This window comes from Ovis canadensis, chromosome 8, assembly GCF_042477335.2.
Source record: "Ovis canadensis isolate MfBH-ARS-UI-01 breed Bighorn chromosome 8, ARS-UI_OviCan_v2, whole genome shotgun sequence".
Classification (NCBI taxonomy): domain Eukaryota; kingdom Metazoa; phylum Chordata; class Mammalia; order Artiodactyla; family Bovidae; genus Ovis; species Ovis canadensis.
Genome location: NC_091252.1, coordinates 91,026,786 through 91,047,114, shown reverse-complemented (window position 1 = coordinate 91,047,114; position 20,329 = coordinate 91,026,786). Strand labels below are relative to the sequence as shown.

The 20,329-nt window shown below is 45.6% G+C and overlaps 1 protein-coding gene across 1 annotated transcript in view; it reads right to left on the bottom strand.

The window, feature by feature from the left end:
- Positions 1-20,329, bottom strand: part of TIAM2 (TIAM Rac1 associated GEF 2) — a 241,298-nt gene that overhangs the window by 93,680 nt on the left and 127,289 nt on the right. The window contains exons 5-9 of the mRNA XM_069598772.1: positions 19,386-19,821; positions 16,146-16,318; positions 14,923-15,147; positions 1,274-1,459; positions 39-185 (exon numbers count right to left, since the gene is read on the bottom strand). Of these exons, the coding sequence (XP_069454873.1) occupies positions 39-185; positions 1,274-1,459; positions 14,923-15,147; positions 16,146-16,318; positions 19,386-19,821 (1,167 nt within the window). The remainder of the gene's footprint in view (positions 1-38; positions 186-1,273; positions 1,460-14,922; positions 15,148-16,145; positions 16,319-19,385; positions 19,822-20,329) is intronic.

Below are 20,329 nucleotides of genomic sequence, written 5' to 3'. Positions count from 1 at the left end.
CGCTTGGTCTACTGTCCCTCCCATGCCGAGCAACTCACCTGAGTTATAGACGGTCTTTTCTCCTTCCCTTTTCTAGCAAGTGTGTCCAGGCCTTTTAATGAAGAAAACAACCCCTTCTTGTGTCTTCCCCGCTGAGTCAGTGAGAGAGTTCTTTTCCGAAGGGCAGAGTCATCTCTAGAACATACCTGATTTAAAACACAGTTTAGAAACATCATAAAGTGCGTTATGTCCTAACAGGAATAAGCCCTGCTTGCTATAAATGTTAGTTGCTCAGCTGCTCTTTGCAGCTACCATGGGCTACCATGGGTAGCCCACCATGGGTAGTCCATGGGCTACCCCATGGACTGTAGCCCGCCAGGTTCCTCTGGCCATGGAATTGTCTAGGCAAGAATACTGGAGTGGGTTGCCATTTCCTCCTCCAGGGGATCTTCCTGACCCAGAGATCCAACCCAGGTCTCCCTCGCTCCAGGCAGCTTTTCTACCATCTGAGCAGCCAGGTGTTCTGACCAGTCCCCAGAGTTACTCCAAGTCTAACATAACAGAGGCACATTCACCAGAGATCTCTTATCTAGATAATGTAAGTCTAGCTCCCACAGTCACATCTCTCCAGGGTGGGCAGTAGGGTTTGCAGAACCACCTTCAGACCCCAGACTGAGCCAATGCTATCCACGGAAGCCACCCACGCAGAAACGATCTCAGAAAACCCAGTGGAACTCTCGGCAGAACAGATCTAAGCACCTTCAATCAGCCCTTCGATTCTTCACACCACTGTCCCTACTCCTCAGGGATTCCACCTTCCTGACTGTACAAGGTGGAACAGACAGAAGGGCAGATGCAGATGGGAGTACTTAGTAGCTGGGTACTTGCTTGCATGCTCAGTCATGTCTGACTCTTTGTTACCCCATGGACTTTAGCCCTGGGTCGTCTGTCCACGGGATTTCCCAGGCAAGAATACTGGAGTGGGTTGCCATTTCCTTCTCCAAGGGATCTTCGCAACCCAGGGATTGAACCCACATTTCCTGTGTCTCCTGTTTTACAGGCAGATTCTTCCCATTGCACCACCTGGGAAGCTGGATTCCAAGAACGAGCAGCAGAGAAGCTGACACTCAACAGCAGGATGCCAACCCTCCCTCCCCCAGCACCGGGTCCCTGGGTGGCCCTGGTCAGTTACTGGGTTAAGTCGCAGCAGAGCCGAGTGTCAACCAGCTGGAGAAAGGTGAGCTTCCACAGTGCTCCCTGCATGCTGCTGAACCGCCTTTCCTTGGAAACTTACCAGAGCGTGGAAAGAGGAAACTGACAAGATGCCCAGCCGGCCCAGGGCCAGCTTGGAGGGGCGGCTGGCGGCAGCAAGGAGGCTCTTGGGGTTCGGCAACTCCCCGCCCTGCAGGCTGGCCAGATAGCAGCGCATCCTGAACAGATCCATGTGAAACTTCTCCAGGTTCTGCTCCCACTGCTGGATCTGTTTAAGCAAGAATAGGATTAATTTAAATAAAAATGAGGTGTTTTCACAGGTCTAATTGAAAATGTGACTCCTTTCACAAACTTTAAGGAAAAAATCATTTAGATGGTGTTGCATGGCTCAAATGAGCCTTCCCTGCTTGCCCCATCTCAAGCCCTCCCACCAAAACCAATGGGATCAGGCAGCACTGTTCTACATCAGGATAGCCAAAGACAAAACCAAACCAGTGGTCCCAATATGGTGCCATGGCATGACCTTTGGAGAACTCCAGCGCTGAAAACCATGCTGGCTTAAGGCAGGATGGCCAACTGTAAGTCAGTTACTTTACTTTGCTACGTTTACATTCACAGTCTCTGATCTTAAACCAGATTAACTGAATTGCACACAAAGAGATGCGGGATCAATGGAGGCAGTGATTGCACATTTCTGTACATTCTCAGAATGACTCGTGAAACAAGAAAGAGCAGATGAACTTCAGGCATAAGGACAAACAGAGCTTTTACTCCTACTTTAAGTATACTGGGGAAGAATCACCATTTATACGTCTTTATTAAGACACTTATAGGGCTTCCCTGGAGGAGGAAGTGGCAACCCACTCCCGTATTCTTGTCTGGAGAATCCCAGGGACAGAGGAGCCTGGCGAGCTACAGTCCGTAGGGTCGCAGAGTCAGACACAAGTGAGTGATTAACACTTCACTCCGTAGTTGCTTCATGTTGTGTTAGATTCTGCTGTACAGCAAAGTGAATCACCCACATATATGCATACATCATCTCTTTTTTGTATTTTCTTCCCAAGGAAAGCACAGTTCCAAAAGATACATGCACCCTAATATTCAGTGCAGCACTGTTCACAATAGCCAAGACATAGAAGCAACTTAAATGTCCATCAACAGAGGAATGGATAAAGAAGTTGCAGTATATAGAGATATATAGTGGCATATAACTGGGCCAAGGTCTTCCCCGGGTGGCTCAGTTGGTAAAGAGACTGCCTGCAATGCGGGAGACTTGGGTTCAACCCCTGGGTCATGAAGATCTCCTGGAGGAGGGAATGGGAACCCACTCCAGTATTCTTGCCTGGAAAATCTCCATGGACAGAGGAGCCTGGTGGGCTACAGTCCATGGGGTTGCAAAGAGTCAGACATGACTGAGTGACTAACACACAGGGCTTCCCTGGCGGCTCAGTGGTAAAGAATTTGCCTGCCAGTTCAGGAGACACAGGTTCAATCCCTGATCCAGAAAGATCCCACATGCCTCGGAGCAGCAAAAACCCATGTGCCACAACTGTTGAGCCTGGGAATGACTACTAAAGCCCGCACACCTTGCAATCTATGCTGTGCAACAAGAGAAGTCACCACAATGAGAAGCTCATGTATCCCAACTAGAGAGTTGCCCTTGCTCTCCACAACTAGAGAGGGAAAAGCAAACAAACAAACCCGTGCATCAGTGACAACTCAGCACAGCCAAAAATAAATTTTAAAAAATGTTTAAAGACACATATAATTATTTACAATATAAAACTTTCATGTATTCTTCAAAACTGAATTCATAAATTGATAAAGAAATGCAAACTCTGGGGGGCCACTCTCCCTTGTTCCAAGGATGTCAAAGTATGTTATATGTAAGCATTACCTTCACTTAAACATAAATGAATAGGCAAAGAAAGGCTCTAGGAAGTTGCCAACACAGAGATTCAGAACAGAATAAGAAGTTGGGCTTCAAAGAGTGTTCAGAGGAATCTCGAAATTCAAGGGAAGGTCTGTAGTGAAGCCTTAACAACGATTTCCTATGAGAGCTGTGTCATTTCATTTGCAGCAACTGCATTTCCAGTTTTGCCAAGCTCTGCACCCAAACAGATCCTAACCTTTCACAGTACACTTTCCAGGTCAATCCCTGACCCTGAATAAATGGTATTTTGAAGGATCTCTGAAAAGGAACACTGTTTGCCTCCATCTCCAGAGAAAAGGCAGAACAAATTCTGGGTGCTCTTTAGGGTCCGTCTAAAAGACGCTTACTCCTTGCAAGGAAAGTTACAACCAACCTAGACAGCATATTCAGAAGCAGAGACGTTACTTTGCCAACAAAGGTCCATCTAGTCAAGGCTATGGTTTTTCCAGTGGTCATGTATGGATGTGAGAGTTGGACTGTGAAGAAAGCTGAGCACCGGAGAATTGATGCTTTTGAACTGTGGTATTGGAGAGTCCCCTGGACTGCAAGGATATCCAACCAGTTCATTCTAAACGAGATCAGTCCTGGGTGTTCTTTGGACGGAATGATGCTAAAGCTGAAACTCCAATACTTTGGCCACCTCATGCGAAGAGTTGACTCATTGGAAAAGACTCTGACACTGGGAGGGGTTGGGGGCAGGAGGAAAAGGGGACGACAGAGGATGAGATGGGTGGATGGCATCACGGACTCGATGGACATGAGTTTGAGTGAACTCCGGGAGTTGGTGATGGACAGGGAGGCCTGGTGTGCTGCAATTCACGGGGTCGCAAAGAGTTGGACACAACTGAGCGACTGAACTGAAGTTCTCTGTATCCATTTCTTAGGAAGATCACTGCACAGCTTTATACAGGAAAAAAATATTATGGCTACAAGATCTAAACAAGTAATTTGTTGATTTATCCTTGTTTGTCAGCAAAACAACAGAATCTCCCAGAGTGCACTGGAAAATCTCAATCTCTAATCTAACTTCACTGACAACACTGTATGACCTTGCTAGTGATGTAATAGCCCACTGACATCAGCCTTGAATCAATACCAGTATGACCTAATGGCTTTTAAAACCAAAAATGCCCAGGTTTTTACTTGATGAGCCTACTCATTAGGTATGAGGCCCAGAAAAGCAGACATTTAATTTAAAAGCATCTCTAGCAATTCTGGTACCCAGCCTGAGTGAGGACCACTGTTTCAGACTAACATGGCAGATCAAATTGAACAGCAAATCTCTCTGTAGTCTTACCATATTAGAGAATTCTAGATTCCAGCAGTAATGGATGGCTATTATGTAACCACAAACTACACCGACTGAAAACTATAATACCCAGCAAAAACTACACCCCCAGTTCTCACAAATATCTTTACAAGCTAATACCTGAAAATCTGCAATTGTAGACACATTCTTTTGTCTTTTAATAACATGCAGATACTAGGTTGGGTAATGTATTCAAGCCTATCTCTCATTTATAACTCCATGTGAAACAGCTGATGAGATACTTCTTAGGGGTTCTAGAGAGAGTGGAGATATGAAAGGAAAATAAACCAGTGAGTTATTGGGTACCAGACAATACAGAAGCCCATAGCATCCACAGAGGAACAAAAAGACAAAATAGCAAATAAAATAAAACCCAGGTCCAGGTCAAACACTATAGATCAGGGAAGATGACAATCTCATATTATCACTGACTTCTGCAGTTTACAAAGCTTTTTTTAAAAAGCATCACTGAATGTATTTAAATAACCACACATCAAAGCATCACTGGCAAGAAAAGACAGCTCTGTCCTAAACAATACACAGGGAATCTCCAAATTCTGTCAGAAACATTTTGTAATCTTTAGCACACTCAGACTTCTCTGCTCAAAACCCTGGGACAAAATGCAGGTAAGTTCACAGGAGGAATATGGATTCTGATGCTTAGGTTTGTTGAAAGAAAGAAGGGGCTGGGAGACTCCAAGAGCCCGAAGCAGATCCTACAAAGATCAAGAATTTCGTTAATATATGTGACTATGTTTCAAGAGAACTAGTATCTCAATCAACACTGCATGTTATAGAGAGCATTTTTAACCTAAACTTGGTAGTAATGGTTAATTCTATGCATCAACTTGACTGGGCCACAAGGTGCCCAGATGTGTGGTCAAGCACTAATCTTAGTTTTTCTCTGAGAGAGTTCAGGGATGAGTTTAACACTTAAGTGGATAGACTGAGTAAAGCAGACTGCCCTCCCTCATGTGGGTGGGCCTCGTCCAATCAGTTGAAGGCCTGGCTAGAACAAAAGGTCTGACCCTCCCCAAGCAAGGCAGAATCCCTCTTCTGTGATGGGCCTCCAAACTGGGGTGCCAGCTCCTTTCCTGGCTTTTGATGACTAGAACTGAAACACTGGCTCATCCTGGGTCTCAGGCCTGCCCGGCTTCAGATGCGAACCACCCTGTCCACTCTCCTAGGTCTGCAGCTGGCTGACTCACTGCAGATCTTGGGACCTGCCCATCTCTGTACTCACAGGAGCCAATTCCTTATAATGACTCTCTTTATGAATGTATTTTTTGCACATCGTATTGGTCCTGTTTCTCTGGAAAACCCTGACTAACACGACCTTCATTCCCGAAGTGCTCTGTGGCAGAGTAAGCCATCATTAGTCACACATCTAGTGCATGAGTAAGGACAATATTTATCTTGTTTTAAAGGTCATGGTTCTTTATGGACAGAATCAGAGAGGTTAAATGAGGATCTGAGCCTGGAGAAGTAACAGTGATTTTTCTTTCCATAGGCTCACCGCAGTTGTAGAGAAGGACATGGGAGAATATGCAGGTAAAAGTCTGGTGAGGACATGGATTCAAGTGCTTGGGTTAATTGGAGAGAAGAGAGAAGTGCAAACACCAGACCCATGAGCTAATACAGATCTTGTAATACCGGGAATGCCAGTGGACACAGGCATTCCTCAGCAGAGGACACTGAGGCTCAGGAAGGAGGTGACTTGACCAGGGTCACACAATAAGCTGCCCTTCCAGGCTGGCCAAGGCCTAAAGCTGATCCTAATGGGAACAGCACGTGGGAACAGGCTTCCATAGAGCACTTAGAACACAGCCCCTGAGCCCAGGTCTTCCTGCTCATAAGGCTGGTGGTGTGCACTGTCTAGTAATTACTGTGCAACTTTCATTTAAATTTTCATCTAATCATCAACTATGTTTCTCCCCACAAATCCTCAGGTGTTCTACACAGAAGCTGTAAGACTATCTGCTCTCTCATTTGGGCAAACATCTTGCCTCTCAATTTCCTACCAGCCTTGATATTCAAGTTTGGTCCAAATTTAAAGTAACATTAACTAAAAGGAAAACATGTTCTTTATCCCTTTATCCCTCAAACGATGAGATAAAGATACATTCTTTTTAAATGAAAGAAACAGAAGACAGTTTTGTATCTATCATACATGCTACCTCAGAAAGTTTCATCATTATGAAAACACTAATACCAATCTTACATTTATCAGGGAATTTCTAGAGATTTTTTTCCTAATACGATCAAAATTGAAAATGCCCCAAATCAGTTCCCTTAAACCAAGACAGTTTCCCCCTTCTTTCTACATTCTATTGTGCCTAGACGTTTTTAAATTTCATCTGGACATGAAAATTAAAACTCAACTGCTATGTAGCTTGAGCTTTCATTTCTTAGCACAAAACCCAAAATTAATATGAATGCAAAGGAAGTTTTACCTTTCATTTTTAAAAAATTATTAATAAAAGATTGAGGAAAACTCCCATTATTAAGCACTGACACAAACACAATGCAAAAATTTCCTCTTTATGGCTAATGTATCTATGTTTATTTAATGAGCTCAGAAAGGCTATGGTCCACTCTAGAAAGTGGGAGGGAAAGGAGATGAAGGCTAATGCTAAAAATAACAGATGAATAAGTGATGCATTAAAAAGATGACAAGTACATTCCTGCCACACCCGACACTCCTAGAAAAATATTTTCTACCGTTTAGCCATCTGATCACAGTATTCGGTCATTTGTCCCTTTCTAAGTTGGTCCTAAAAGATAATTCATTTTTCCTTTTTTGGCAGTGAGTTGAAAAACTCCCATACAATATTTTCCAAGCACTAAAACCGACCTCCACAGAAGAACCCAGCTAGTAACACAGAAAACACTGGAGTTAACTGGTAGGTAGAGCAACCAGCTACTGGTTTAGAACATTGGTTATGTTTTATTTTTCCCTTTCAGATATTCACATGCCATCAAACTCACTTGCCAAATGCATTCATAATAAATATATTTCCCATCATATCCAGCTGAAACATTCAAGTTAAGAAAATAAGCAAATTAAAGATTAATTTCTACTTGCCACAAAACTGTGCATCAGCTGGCTCCTTAGCCAGCAAAGCGCAATCGGATTCACAAATCTTTTTGCGAGGCTGGATCCCATTAGAAGCGCAGATCTGTGTTCAAGCTCGGACACTTGACACCATGTGATGACACTGGACCGTTTCCTTCATCTGTCCCAGCGTCTACACACTCACCATCAGATGGGTGATACAGACACCCTGTACACACTCACCATCAGATGGGTGATACAGACACCCTGACCATGTGGAGTGACTGTAGACTCACACAGGATCCCGGCCTGAGGAGTCCTGAGCGGTAGCCTTGGAAACCATGAGGATGAAGAGTGAGACATGAAAGGAGATGCTCACTGGTGAATCAAAGAGCGAAGCCCGAAGCAAAGGAGCCAGGAGCTGGTGAGGGGCTGGGGTGGGGACCAGCCCAGGGAAGAGGAAAGGAGACACAGGGGTGTCCACGATCTATCTGGAACCAAGTACCAGGGAAACAGATGGTGGGGGACGGGCAGTTACTCATCCCTTAGGAGCTCTTATTTTATTCTAGGAGCGACCTTATGCTCAAAGGGATAATTACAGAACAGTGTGTGAGACAAAGAGCAACCCTGAAAATTATCGGAGCATAGTAGGGTCCCTGATGGAGGGGTGGGGAGGGCGGTCAAGGGCAGCTCCTTGGAGGAGCTAAACCCTTCATCACTGTCAAGCAGGGATGAGTCCAATGATAGGGGAGGGGACGGGGCAGTCTGCAAGTAGCCATGTGGTCCACGTGGGTCCTCTCTGCCTGAGGGAAAATCCAAAGAAAGAAGTAGAACCCACAGGAAGTTCGATGTTGCAGCTAAAGGTCAAGGAGGAGAGATGTCATCAGGGACTTTATCTTGTAAGCAACAGGGAACTACTGCACAATTTTTAATCCCGGGAATCTGATGGTCAGATTCTCCTGTTAGATGCAAACCACTCTGGCCTTGTGTGGCCCAAGCACCTGAGGAAGGGCAAAACCAGCAGCCTCTGCAGCCTTAGAGAGAAGAGAGAAGACAGTTCTGCTACACCTCACCTCTCACCACCTACCCAGCATGTGCTGAAAATTCAAACTGCCAGGATGACCGCATCATTTCAGAGCACTCTGCCTTGGCTCACGCCAACCCCTGGCCTGGAATTTCCTTTGCTATTCCTCTCCTGATTAACTCCTTATTCTTTGAGAGGCAATTCAGGCATCGCTCCTCCAGGAAGTCCTCCCTGACTACATAGGAGGCTGAACTCCATATGTGTCTTTCATAACACTCTGGAATATCATCTGCTCTGAATTCATTCTATTATGTCAAAATTATGTGCTTAGCTGTCTATCACCCTGCTTGACTAGGAGCACCCTGAGGGCAAAGACAGCGTCTTCTTCAAAATCCCAGTTTGCACGCTCACCTGGCCCAGCGTCTGAACTAACTGGATGTTAACTTTCCGTCCGCAGAGCTTCTTCTATGTGCCACCCCTCCAGCCTGCTGCAGGATGCCTTGTGCTGCCTAGCCCCTGGTAATCTGGCCTTGTCTCCCTCAGACCCCCTTCACAAACACACTCCAATGCTTTGTTCCCCGTATTGCTTCCACGCTACACCCCCTAGATCATATTTTCCTCAAGGTTTTGTTCCTTTTGTTCCCTTCACTGCCGTTTCCAGTGGTCTGAGCTCAATCCATCCTCTTTTTTGATTTTAAAACTTTATGCAAGGGCTTGCCTAGTGGCTTAGTGGTGAAAAGTCTCCCTGCCGATACAGGAGACATAGGTTCAATCCCTGGTCCGGGAAGATACCACACGTTGCAGAGCAACTAAGCCCGTGTGCCACAACTACTGAGCCTGTGCTCTAGAGCCCGTGAGCAGCGACTACTGAGCCCACGTGCTCTACAACAAGAGAAGGCACCACAATGAGAAGGCCTCGCACCACAACTAGAGAGTGGGCCCTGCTCTGCAACCAGAGCAAAGACTGCACAGCAATGAAGACCCAGCCCAGCCATAAATAAATCAATATTTTTAAATAAAAAAACTAAGGAAATATTGAAAACAAAGCCCATGGTTCACAAAACCCAGTGCAGTCCCAAACCCACCAGCTGACAGTTTGCTCCTTCCAGGGTTATCACCTCCCTGCTCCTAACTGACCCCAGGAGGTGAGAAAGGCCCAGATAGAGTCAGGATCGGGAGAGGGAGCCATCCGGGAGGAGGCCAAGATCGCCTAAGGGTGGGGAGGTTTTATTCACTTGTTTAAAATAATAAATGGAAAGGAAAATCAAGTACTAACTGGACCTAATTTACAGCTCCTCCTCCCTCAGAACTTCAAAAGGAACTGCCTTGTGGACAGTCTGCTCCCAGTTGGACGTGCCCAAATGCAAGTGGCGTCATCCCGCCCCAAAGAGTCACCAAAAGGCCTGCGGACAAGAGCACATGATGGTCTCTTTTAAGCCAAGCATGTCCCCACATGACGGCTTGAAACTCGGCTGTTATTACTGCAATAGTGACTTTATCTGAAAAGAGAATTGACAAGGAGCTCCTCCAACCAAAGCTCTTCAAAGAAAACCTGTTCAGAGACTTTATCTCACATGATGTGACGTACATTCTCAGTCCAGCTCTCATTAGGTGACAAGTTGACTAGATCTGGGGTTCTTTGGATCTCCAGGGAAAAGTGCTGCGTAAATAAATTATTTCCTTGTATGTAAAATAAAATAGAGTGAGGTTGAGAGTTTTCAATGGTAACTGGATAAACCACTGCTCTTTTAAAGAAGTTCTTAAAAGGCATTTTAGAGAAAACTATATACTTCTGGGATATTTAGGAGATCGTGTTCTTATTGACTGGATTTGTAAATACTTTTGCCTTTATATGTCATAGAACATTCTCTAGTCCAAAACCATCTCATAAAAGTAATCCTAAGCACGTGCCTGCTTCCCCCCGATTAATGCTTCATACTCTGTGCCTGCAAGTATAGAGAAAAATAGTTTTTTTCACAACCATCTAGCAAGTGAGTTAAGAACAGTGGGCACAGCAAATGTAGCTCACGTTACCTGCTGCAAAGCCCTCTGGGAAAACATGAATAAATTACAACCTTAAAAACTGTGGGTCTGCTAAGGAGAATATTTTCAGGTGGAATGCCTAAAGATCAACCCAATTGTTTCTTACCAGAAATTCAGTAGCATAATATGAGAAGGTGACTGTGTGCAGGGGAAGGGATCAAGGGAAGGGTGTGGGGGAAAGGGTGAGAGCAAGGGGGAGGGGGGTGGGAGAAGGGAAAACCAAAATGAAAAATCAGTAGTATTAGCACAGTGCTTTAAATACTCATGCAATGATTCTGCCAAAGAATGCACATGGGTCACAAGTTATAATTACCATAATTCTTTAAAAGAGTTCCTCTCTGGGCTATCCAACTACCAGAGACCCTTGGATCTGTGTAGGGGGGCATATGAAAGTAATTCCCCTCTCCCAAGAAAAAAACATCATAAATGAAGCATTTATCTGACATCATAAATGAAGCATTTACCAACAATGAAAAAAATTAATGAAAATTTAGTTTTAATTAATGAAAAATTTAAAAGTTAACGAAAATTTAAATTAAAAAAAAAAAAAAGTTTGCTTGGACTTCTTGTGGCCACAAACAGAGAAAGAAAACAAGAGGCCAAAAAACAAAAAAAAACGCCAGGACCAGCTCAATGTTGCCCAATTTCCCTTTCCTCTCCCTGGACCTAAACATTTGACAACACATAAGGACCTGAAAACTCTAAGTTGGGTGTCCAGGAGACTAAAGTATGGCTTTAAATGTTACCGAGCCAGTTAAAACCATACCTTCTCCCACTACAATCAGCATGAGAGTTTAATTGGGGCACTTGAGCCCACGAGCTGCATCTCTGATGACAGACAGACTATCGTGGCTTTTGGATCCTGGAAATTCAGGACCACGAGGGAGACATGGTGTGAAGAAAACCTTTCTCCTCCTTCTCAGGCTTTTTCACTTGTCGTGTGAATTGGGACACAGCATCACATCCCTGCCTGCCCCAGACAGAAAGCTGGGAGGTCAGGGCCTGCCCCAGGGCCAGACTCTTCCCAGACATGGGCCGGGCCAGGCTCTGGGGAGGAGGCGGCCAAGGGCAAAGATGTGTCTGTCCCTCGCAGATGCGGCCTTGTCAAAACCCCTAAAACCTTCCACTCCCACCGTTCTCCTTGGCAGCTTCAACTTCCTTTTCAGTTCCTGGGCAAAACTATCAATATGTTCTAGTTTGTAGTTTGCTAGCTGTCACTCGTTAAATAAAGAGCATATTTTGGAACTTCCTTGACCATCCAAGGGTTAAGACTTTCCTCTGCAAGGGGCACAGGTTCAATCCATGACTGGGGAACTAAGATCCCACATGCCACACTATAAATAAATCTTCTGTTTGAGGAACATTTCAATTCAGATGCATAGGAAACTATTCGTAATATTCTATAAAATTATCGAAAATGATGCATTTGGAGGAACATCTTCCATATAAATTGTTACACTTCTGTCTTGCTATTCTGGTCAAGACCTTCATAGGTGCACATGCAGAGCAGGGTCATTCTGACTCCTATCCAAGCCACTGCCAGATTAATCTTCCAAAGAGGATGCATTCATCATGCTTTCATCACAATGTAAAAACCCATGTTCCTCCCTTAGGTCTAGAGGCTTACATCCCAGTGTTATCTCACAGACCCTGAAAAAGCTACACCAGTCCCTGCCCCACCAAACCTCCATCTCTTCATCCCTTTCCAGCCCACATCTCGGCTCCCGTGTGCTCAGGAGACCCAAGCCACCACTCTGTTACTCCTACATGTGACCCTTGAACAATAAGGATTTGAACTCCACTTATACACAGATTTTAAGTAAATACTACAGTACTATATGACTGTGGTTAGTTGAAAACAGAGGGCCAACTATAAGTTATATGTGGATTTTCGACTGCCAGAGGGTCAGAGCCCATAACCCTTGTGTTACTCAAGGGTCAACTATACCACCAAACTGTCCTACCGTGTGCCACACTCTCTTCCCAATAGGGTTTAGCTTTCATACTTACACATCTCTTGCCAATTTTTTAAGGCCCTATTCTTCCAGGAAGTTTCCTCCACCTCCTCAAAATCACAGCACAAGCTCAACCCCTGATCCCTCGCAGCATGTGATGACTATGCCCTAATTTACATCATTCTAGAATATTCATTAGTTTCATGCTTATGAGGCCTGCTTACTAACTAAATGATACATTTCTTAGAAACGGGATCTGTATTTTAAAATTATTTTTATTTGTTGAAGCTATAGGCATCTATTAGGTATGTCAATACCTAAAGATGGACAAATAGTGAGAGGGAAGAATTGGGTAGGGAGAAAGACAACACAAGATGTCAGAAAAAGAGAAGCAAAGACAGATCCAGGTATCACCAGGAAATCCATTCAACGGCACCATCATTTAGAAACACCTGATGAGGGGGCAGGAGATAGGAATTACGTGGTTATTTTACTATTGCCAATCGATAGATTCCAAATTCTTAGTGTGTCACAAATATATCGTTTGAATGCAAGCCTTTCATCCATTTCTTATTTACAGCCAGGAATTTCTTACCACACATTCTAAGTTCTTCATGTATATGCAGACAGAAAAAAAAATTCTAAGCAAGGTTAAATATTCAGACACAAATAGAAGACTATTTGTGATTTAAGTCAAATGCTGCAGACAAAATTATTTCTATGGGGAATCTAAATTGTTGTGTTGCCATGGCATTTTTTTTTAAAGAACCTAGTCTCTCTATAATAATTTACAAAGTGAAAAGGACGAAAGATTCAGGCACACGCCAATCCATCTTCAGCCTATCCCTCTTCAAGTTCCCAAGTCATCGGACACTGGTTTTGAAGGGGACTGTAGTGGATACTGCTGGGCACCACCTGATTCCCCTTTGAAGACAAAGGCATTCTTCCCCTCAGCTGCCCTTGGCTCACAAATAGGTCTCTCTTTGGGAATCTGCCCCCACTGAAGGCAGCTACCTTGATCAGTTGACATGGCATGCCCCACTAGAAGCAAGCAACTCTGAATTGCCATCCCAGCTGCTAAGCCCCCTGTGGAACCAGCTCTGCACAATTCAGAACCAGAGTCTCTCCTTAATTCCCTGATTGCTCAGAGGGTAAAGCGTCTGCCTGCAATGCGGGAGACCCAGTGTTTGATCCCTGGGTCGGGAAGATCCACTGGAGCAGGAAATGGCAACCCACTCCAGTATTCTTGCCTGGAGAATCCCATGGACAGAGGAGGATGGTAGGCCACAGTTCCCGGGGTCGCAAAGAGTCGGACACGACTGAGCGACTTCACTTCACTCCCTTACTCCTGAGAGCATTCCTAATAAAACTCCTCACATGCAAATCTCTATCTCAGTCTGTTTCCCAGGGAACCTGACTGAAGAGATGGGTGCTAGAAATTTCACTGACACTTAAGTGTTCAGGTTGTCTGAGGAAAAGAAGACTGACACTAAGCTGCTTCCCACCCTGTAAAATGCAAGCAGCATAGAAAGTAGCTGCTTAATTACTAGATGAATGTGGAAACAGGCCAAAGAAAGCATTTTCTTTAGCACCTCATCTGTCAGAAAAAACAAGCCAAAAAATAGTATTTTTCCCCCAAACCCACAGATACAGGAATAGCTATGTTATACAAAACCACTGAAGGCTGAGCACCAAAGAACCAGTGCTTTCACACTGTGATATTGGAGAAGACCCTTGAGAGTCCCTTGGAGAGCAAGGACATCAAACCAGTCGATCCTAAAGGAAATCAACCCTGAATATTCATCAGAAGGACTGATACTGACTTTGGCCACCTGATACAAAGAGCCGACTCACTGGAAAAGACCCTGATGCTGGGAAAAATTGAGGGCAGGAGGAAAAGGGGGTGACAGAGGATGAGATGGTTGGATAGCATCACCAACACATTCAATGGACATGAGTTTGGGCAAACTCCGGGAGATAGTGATGGACAAGAAAGCTTATGTGTTGCAGGTCGTGAGGTCACAAAGAATCAGACACGACATAGCAACTGAACAACAACCAAACTGTTTTTGAAGCCATTCTCTGTATTAGAATCATACCTAATACATATTAGAATCCAGTAGTTTTAAAATACAAATTTTGTTCCAAGTGACAATATTCACAGAATCAGCTAGGCAAACAGGAGCTCCTCAATACGAGGAAACAAGATTTGGTCATAAAATGTTCCACTATCCGTATACAGCCACCAAAGCAGATTTTATTTCCCATATGACAAAAGTGCACCCATTTAATTACTTGAACCAAGAGACCACAGAAACTATTTCCGCCATAGGTGTAAGAACCAGCTCCCCGATCCGAGTTTGCTGCAAGGGAGGTGAGTAACGGGAGGAGACACTCATAGAGAATCTGTACCTGGTTCTCTATGGCCTTCCTGTTCTTTGGGTCGCTCACCACGGACAGCTGTAACTCTGCCATCTTCTTCATCTTGCTGTCCATGTCGATCTTCTGGAGGAGGTTTCTGGTCTGGTTCTTCAGCAGCCGGACTGTGTCCTCTTTGCCGTGTTTCTTTGCAAAGAGCGATGCGCAGGCCGAGTGGATGGCAGTGACCCAGTTCTCCAGGTCTGTCTGGCTGGTGGCCTAAACACAGACAGGGCGAGGGGTAGGGAGGGGGAAGAGATTTGAACTGTTTCTCCATGAAAGTGTTCTCCCACGTGGCAGCCTGGGCTTGGATATGTAAAACCCCCAAATACCTCCACTTCATAAAAACTCTTTAAGTTTAAAAAACACACTCAACACAGATCTGCAGGCTTCTGTGACTCCAGAGGGCCTGAGAGAGCATCAAGGGTGTCACATGGCCCCAGATATGACGGGAAGACAAACCAGAATCAAGCTGTTCATGCAGCAAGAGAGTAACAGAGATACAAAAAAAGAAAAAACAGGGTATATTCACGCAGTGTACATCTCGTCGCTCTCTAAAAGAGCAGGTACCTTCATAATTTTAATAAGATGAGGAAATATTAGGAGCAAAATGCTATACATTTTGAAACCTGGATATGAAATTACATCCATGGTATGGACTCAATTATGAAAAATTATAATAAAAGAACATTTCCAGGAGGACACAATAATATTAAAATAGTTGTCTGTAAATACTGAGAATTTGAGTGGAATACTGGAAATACGGGGCTTCCCAGATGGCACTAGTGGTAAAGAACCTGCCTGCCAATGAAGGAGACATGAGAGACACAGGTTTGATCCCTAGGTCAGGAAGATCCCCTGGAGGAGGGCATGGCAACCCACTCCAGTATTCTTGTCTGGAGAATCCCATGGACAGAGGAGCCTGGCGGGATACAGCCCATGGGGTCTCAAAGAGGCAGACACGACTAAATCGACTTAGCACACGTGCAGGCACACAGGCACCCAAGAAATGCTTGCTGGGTGAACAACTGAATGGTGACAGCCCCACGGTGCCTGGCAGTCAGCAGAGGCCAGTTCTGGTGCTTAAACTTTAATCCAAAGTTTAACAGCTTTTACTTGATTCTATTGCTACGTCATGCCTCTTAGTTTGGATCCTTCTCGTCCTAACAAGACGTAAGATCTCGCCTCCACCCTCCATTTAGAAAGCTCAGCAGTACCTGGAACAGGTAGACATCCCCGAAGGAGTTGCTGAGGCAGAAAACATTTTCCTTCTTGGGATGTTCCGGGACAGACTGCACTATGCTGTCTTCTGCAAACAGGGCACAGCGGGGGGCACTGCTCTGATCCATGGAATTCTTCCCGTAGGTCTCGTAAAACAGCAGCGTGCATCCTGTGAAAGAGAAGAGCACAGTACGGCCCCTGTCACAGGTCCTGAGGATCCATGTAGGAAAGGAACGAGAAGGGATAAAAGGGAAACATGGTCACACAAGGTTACAATGGAACCCAGCACAGCATAGAAATCAGGAGGAAAAAAAGGGCACGACCCCAGCTCTGCCCCCAGGAACGGCATCCCTGAGGCAGTGCTTTCTCCCTCCCTGGTACTCTCTGATCTCTTGAGTACTCTGAGCAGGGCACTGAGCAATCTCTCCTCCCACAATCAACACACATCCAAATGCAGAGAGCCTCTTAGAACAAGGGGAAGGGGCATGACCTTTATGGCCTGGCAGGCCTGAGCCAGTGCCTTGTTCCAGCCACTGATGTACTTACAAATAACCCTCCCATCTTTCCATCAGGAAACGTCTGATTGATGCTATCGCTGCACATAAAACATCCCATGACCCGGGCACCTGAGGACTAGGGTAGCGGTGCCAGCTCCACCCCAGTCCAAGTTCTTTCCAATAGTTCCCTTAACACTGAGCTCCCAGTGGCCGGGGCTTGAATCATTCTATCTAGAGGAAGAAAAAGTCATTTCGGGCAGATACCAAGATGCTGCCAGCCCTAGCACCCCACCTATTGTGTGTTCTGAGGGACAGTTTATCCCCCCTGCCAACATTCTGCCCTGGAAGTCCCCTGCAAACCACACGTAAATCCACTCATTGGAAAAGACAGCTGGAAAGCAGAATCACCCTTGTTAAAGTTTTATTACATCCTCCAAACCCTAAAAAACATGTGTGCCCTTAGCATACCTATACATTCAATGTAGGTGGGCAACCAGACGGTTGGCTGATAGCTGCTCTCTTAAAAGCACTGCTTCAACTTTATTTACATAGATACTTCAAAGATAATTTTAAAACTCTGCTTAAATGTATGTGTGTGAGTGTGCGTGTGTGTGTATATATATATATATATATGCTTTTAACTACAATTAAACCAAACAGTTAAGCTCAAATATTACAGCTTGGATTCTAAGCCAAGAAAGCTGAACTCAACATACTGAATTCCCAGAGGCATAGAAAACCACATGGGATAGGTTATGCTGGGGAGGGGGGGTGGGGGGGGAATCCTCATGCCAAGCCTGGGCTGCAAAGGAAACAAAGCGATGTGTGCTTTATAACACTGTCACCTAGAGAGCATCCTTTATCCACGGGGCTTCAAATGCTTAACAAGCAAGGGTCCAGGCAGGCCCGTGGATCTTACAACGGTCAGAGACAAGTCAGGACCATCCGTGCCCCGGAAGCCAGCAGCCAGAGGCTCCCTGGGCAGCTGCCAGGATGGGAGACAGTGTTCTAGAGATGTCCTCTTTCAACCTTAAGTGACACCTACCCGCACCTCCCCCAGGGGCCTCCAACCACCTGGCACTACAAACATCTCCGGGAGCACAAACTCTGGAAAGCACTAGATTTCTGGTTTTTCCCTTCGTGTATTTTTTACACTAATTCACCATCAGCTTGTGTTCTACCTCTCAGTCCTGTCCCAACCTCTGATAAACCAGAATAAACTCAGTGTCTCTTCCCGTAGACTGCTATACTCACTGTCACCCCAGTTCTCAGTCCTCCAGGTTAAATGTTGCTAAATCGTTGCTATCTTCCATATAGCACAGCTCTACAGCCCCTTGGTGTCACCAATGGCTGTGCTTCTCGAAGCAGGATATGGACACACAGACGCACACCGCCCCTCCCCCCTCGCCAAACCACCACCATCATGGGTCTGCGCTGGGGGTTTCAAAGCCACAAGGCAGGCAGGGAAAGTGTCCTGCTTTCAGCGTTTCAAAGCATCCATTTTAGTAAACAAACTTCACGTTGAAGAAAAGTGTCTGACATGCTCTAGAGCCACATCACCCTCTCGCGCACTTGGGTAGTTCTTTGATCATTAAACCTGAAAAGCATCAACTTATCCCTTAAAAATGTTATCTCGCTGGATCCAATCCATTATTCCAGCTTTCCAAATCTCTTCCGTCCTTCCGCAGAAGACCCCGCCTCCCCCAGGGGGTTGCCCTTTGCCTTCCTCAGCCACAAGGTATCACGAGGATCCAATCGAGAACTGGAAAAGAGGGCTGCACCTGTGAGGGATGCCGAGTCTCGGCTTGCATAAAACCTCCAGTTTGCTGGGGGAAGTTGTTACCTAGTGATGAGATGGCATCTCCGTGTCCCTTTCCCAGAGGGTGCTGGGTAATGAATTGATGTCAGCTCCCCAAAGCTCACAATTTCTAAATATGGGGAGCACTACAGATAGCTCTGGGCCTTTCACCTGCACTCTGTGCAGCATGCCCCCCATTTCTGCCTTCTCCTGTGACAAGGAAGGGTGCCAGCTGCTAATGAGGAACCACACCAGGTTCCTCTGACAAAGAGTCTCAGGACAGCTGTGCAGAAATGCCTGGGGCTATGGGGTTGCTCGGTGTTCACATCTGTATAAATCAACACGATCCTGACTCAGAGCCTCAGATCACTTCAAATAATCTATCCATCCACAATGTGAGAGGCAATTATAATTTTTAAATGGTAAGGCTTGTGAAAAACTTTTATCATCCTCACAAAACAAAGGCTTTCTCCTATTTCCTCTTAGCTCATCAATGTGGAGTGACACAAACCAAATGACGCGGATGAAATTCTTCACTGTACAAGCTGGGGAGGACTGCCTCTCTGGGGTTCTGAACATGTGCACAATCCATGCTCAACGTTCCAAATAACTCAACTACACCTGGTTACTTATCCGGGGCTCCCCTCCCATCCCCCAAATGCAGGACAAGTATTAAAAGAGTAGTACAGAAACCCCTATAAAATAATAAGCAATAGTTGTTACCTTCAATTATCACTCAATAGAATGAAGGATGCATACGACTGTTAAATGAACATATTATACAGGTTTGAGAAGATATTTTAGGAAAGCAGGCTGGAAGGTTCTAGATCAGATGCCTGCACATGAACTTCAGTCCAGCCTGGACTTGCTCACATTTCCTAGGAAAGAGGAGAGCAGAGGAAAGAACTCCTGGGACCCCCTGGGTGGTGAAGACCACGTACCTTTAAGTGTCACCCAATACTGCTTCCATTTCCTCCGGGCCACCAGTTCCAGCTTCCTTTCCTTCTGCAGAGTGACGAGGGGTTTGAAGAAGAGCCACCCAGCTTTGCGCACCACCCCTTGCTCCTTCTCAAAGAGCAGGTCCAATTGCTCCAAAGAGCTGAGCGACTCGCTGCTGGACTCAGCCGTTTCTGTGGACGTCTCAAGGTTCTCCGTGTTGGTCCTGCTCATTTCCAGCTCTCGCATGAAATTCTCGTAAATGTTCTGCTGGAGGGGGTCGCTGCCGATCGCATGAGCAGATTCGCTTCTATGGGACAGGATCTGAGTGGAGCCCCCTGACCACAGGGACACAGACCCCTGGGGGGGCCCCTGCGTGTCCACGTTCAGCCCATCCGAACGGCTGTCAAAGTAGTCACTGCCCTCCTTGGACCTCGGCTCCTGTGAGCAACGAAGATGACCACCCATCAGAAGTTACGTATAGCCAAAGCACCTCTTCCCCAGCACAGCGTCCATGTGATAGTGTGGCTTGCTAATAGAAATGCTGCAAAGCAAGAGTCTTTTTTTTAATGCAGCAAGTCTGCAAACCAGAAAGAATCATAGAGACAGTACTGCCCGAACCAGTGTATAGGGAGGGGAGTCAATGCTTAAAAAGTGTAAACCAACCATCCCTGAGCATCCTAAATCTAGGGCTAAATCCAGGTGGCACTAGTGGTAAAGAACCCGCCTGCCAGGAAACATAAGAAACACAGGCTTGATTCCTGGGTTGGGAAGATCCCTTGGAGGAGGAAATGGCAACCCACTCCAATATTCTCACCTGGAGAATCCCTTAGAGGAGCCCGGTGGGCTACAGTCCACAGGGTGGCAAAGAGTTGGTCACAACTGAAGCAACTTAACATGCACACATCCTAAATCTAACTTACACTTGGCATCAAAAAATGAGAGTGAG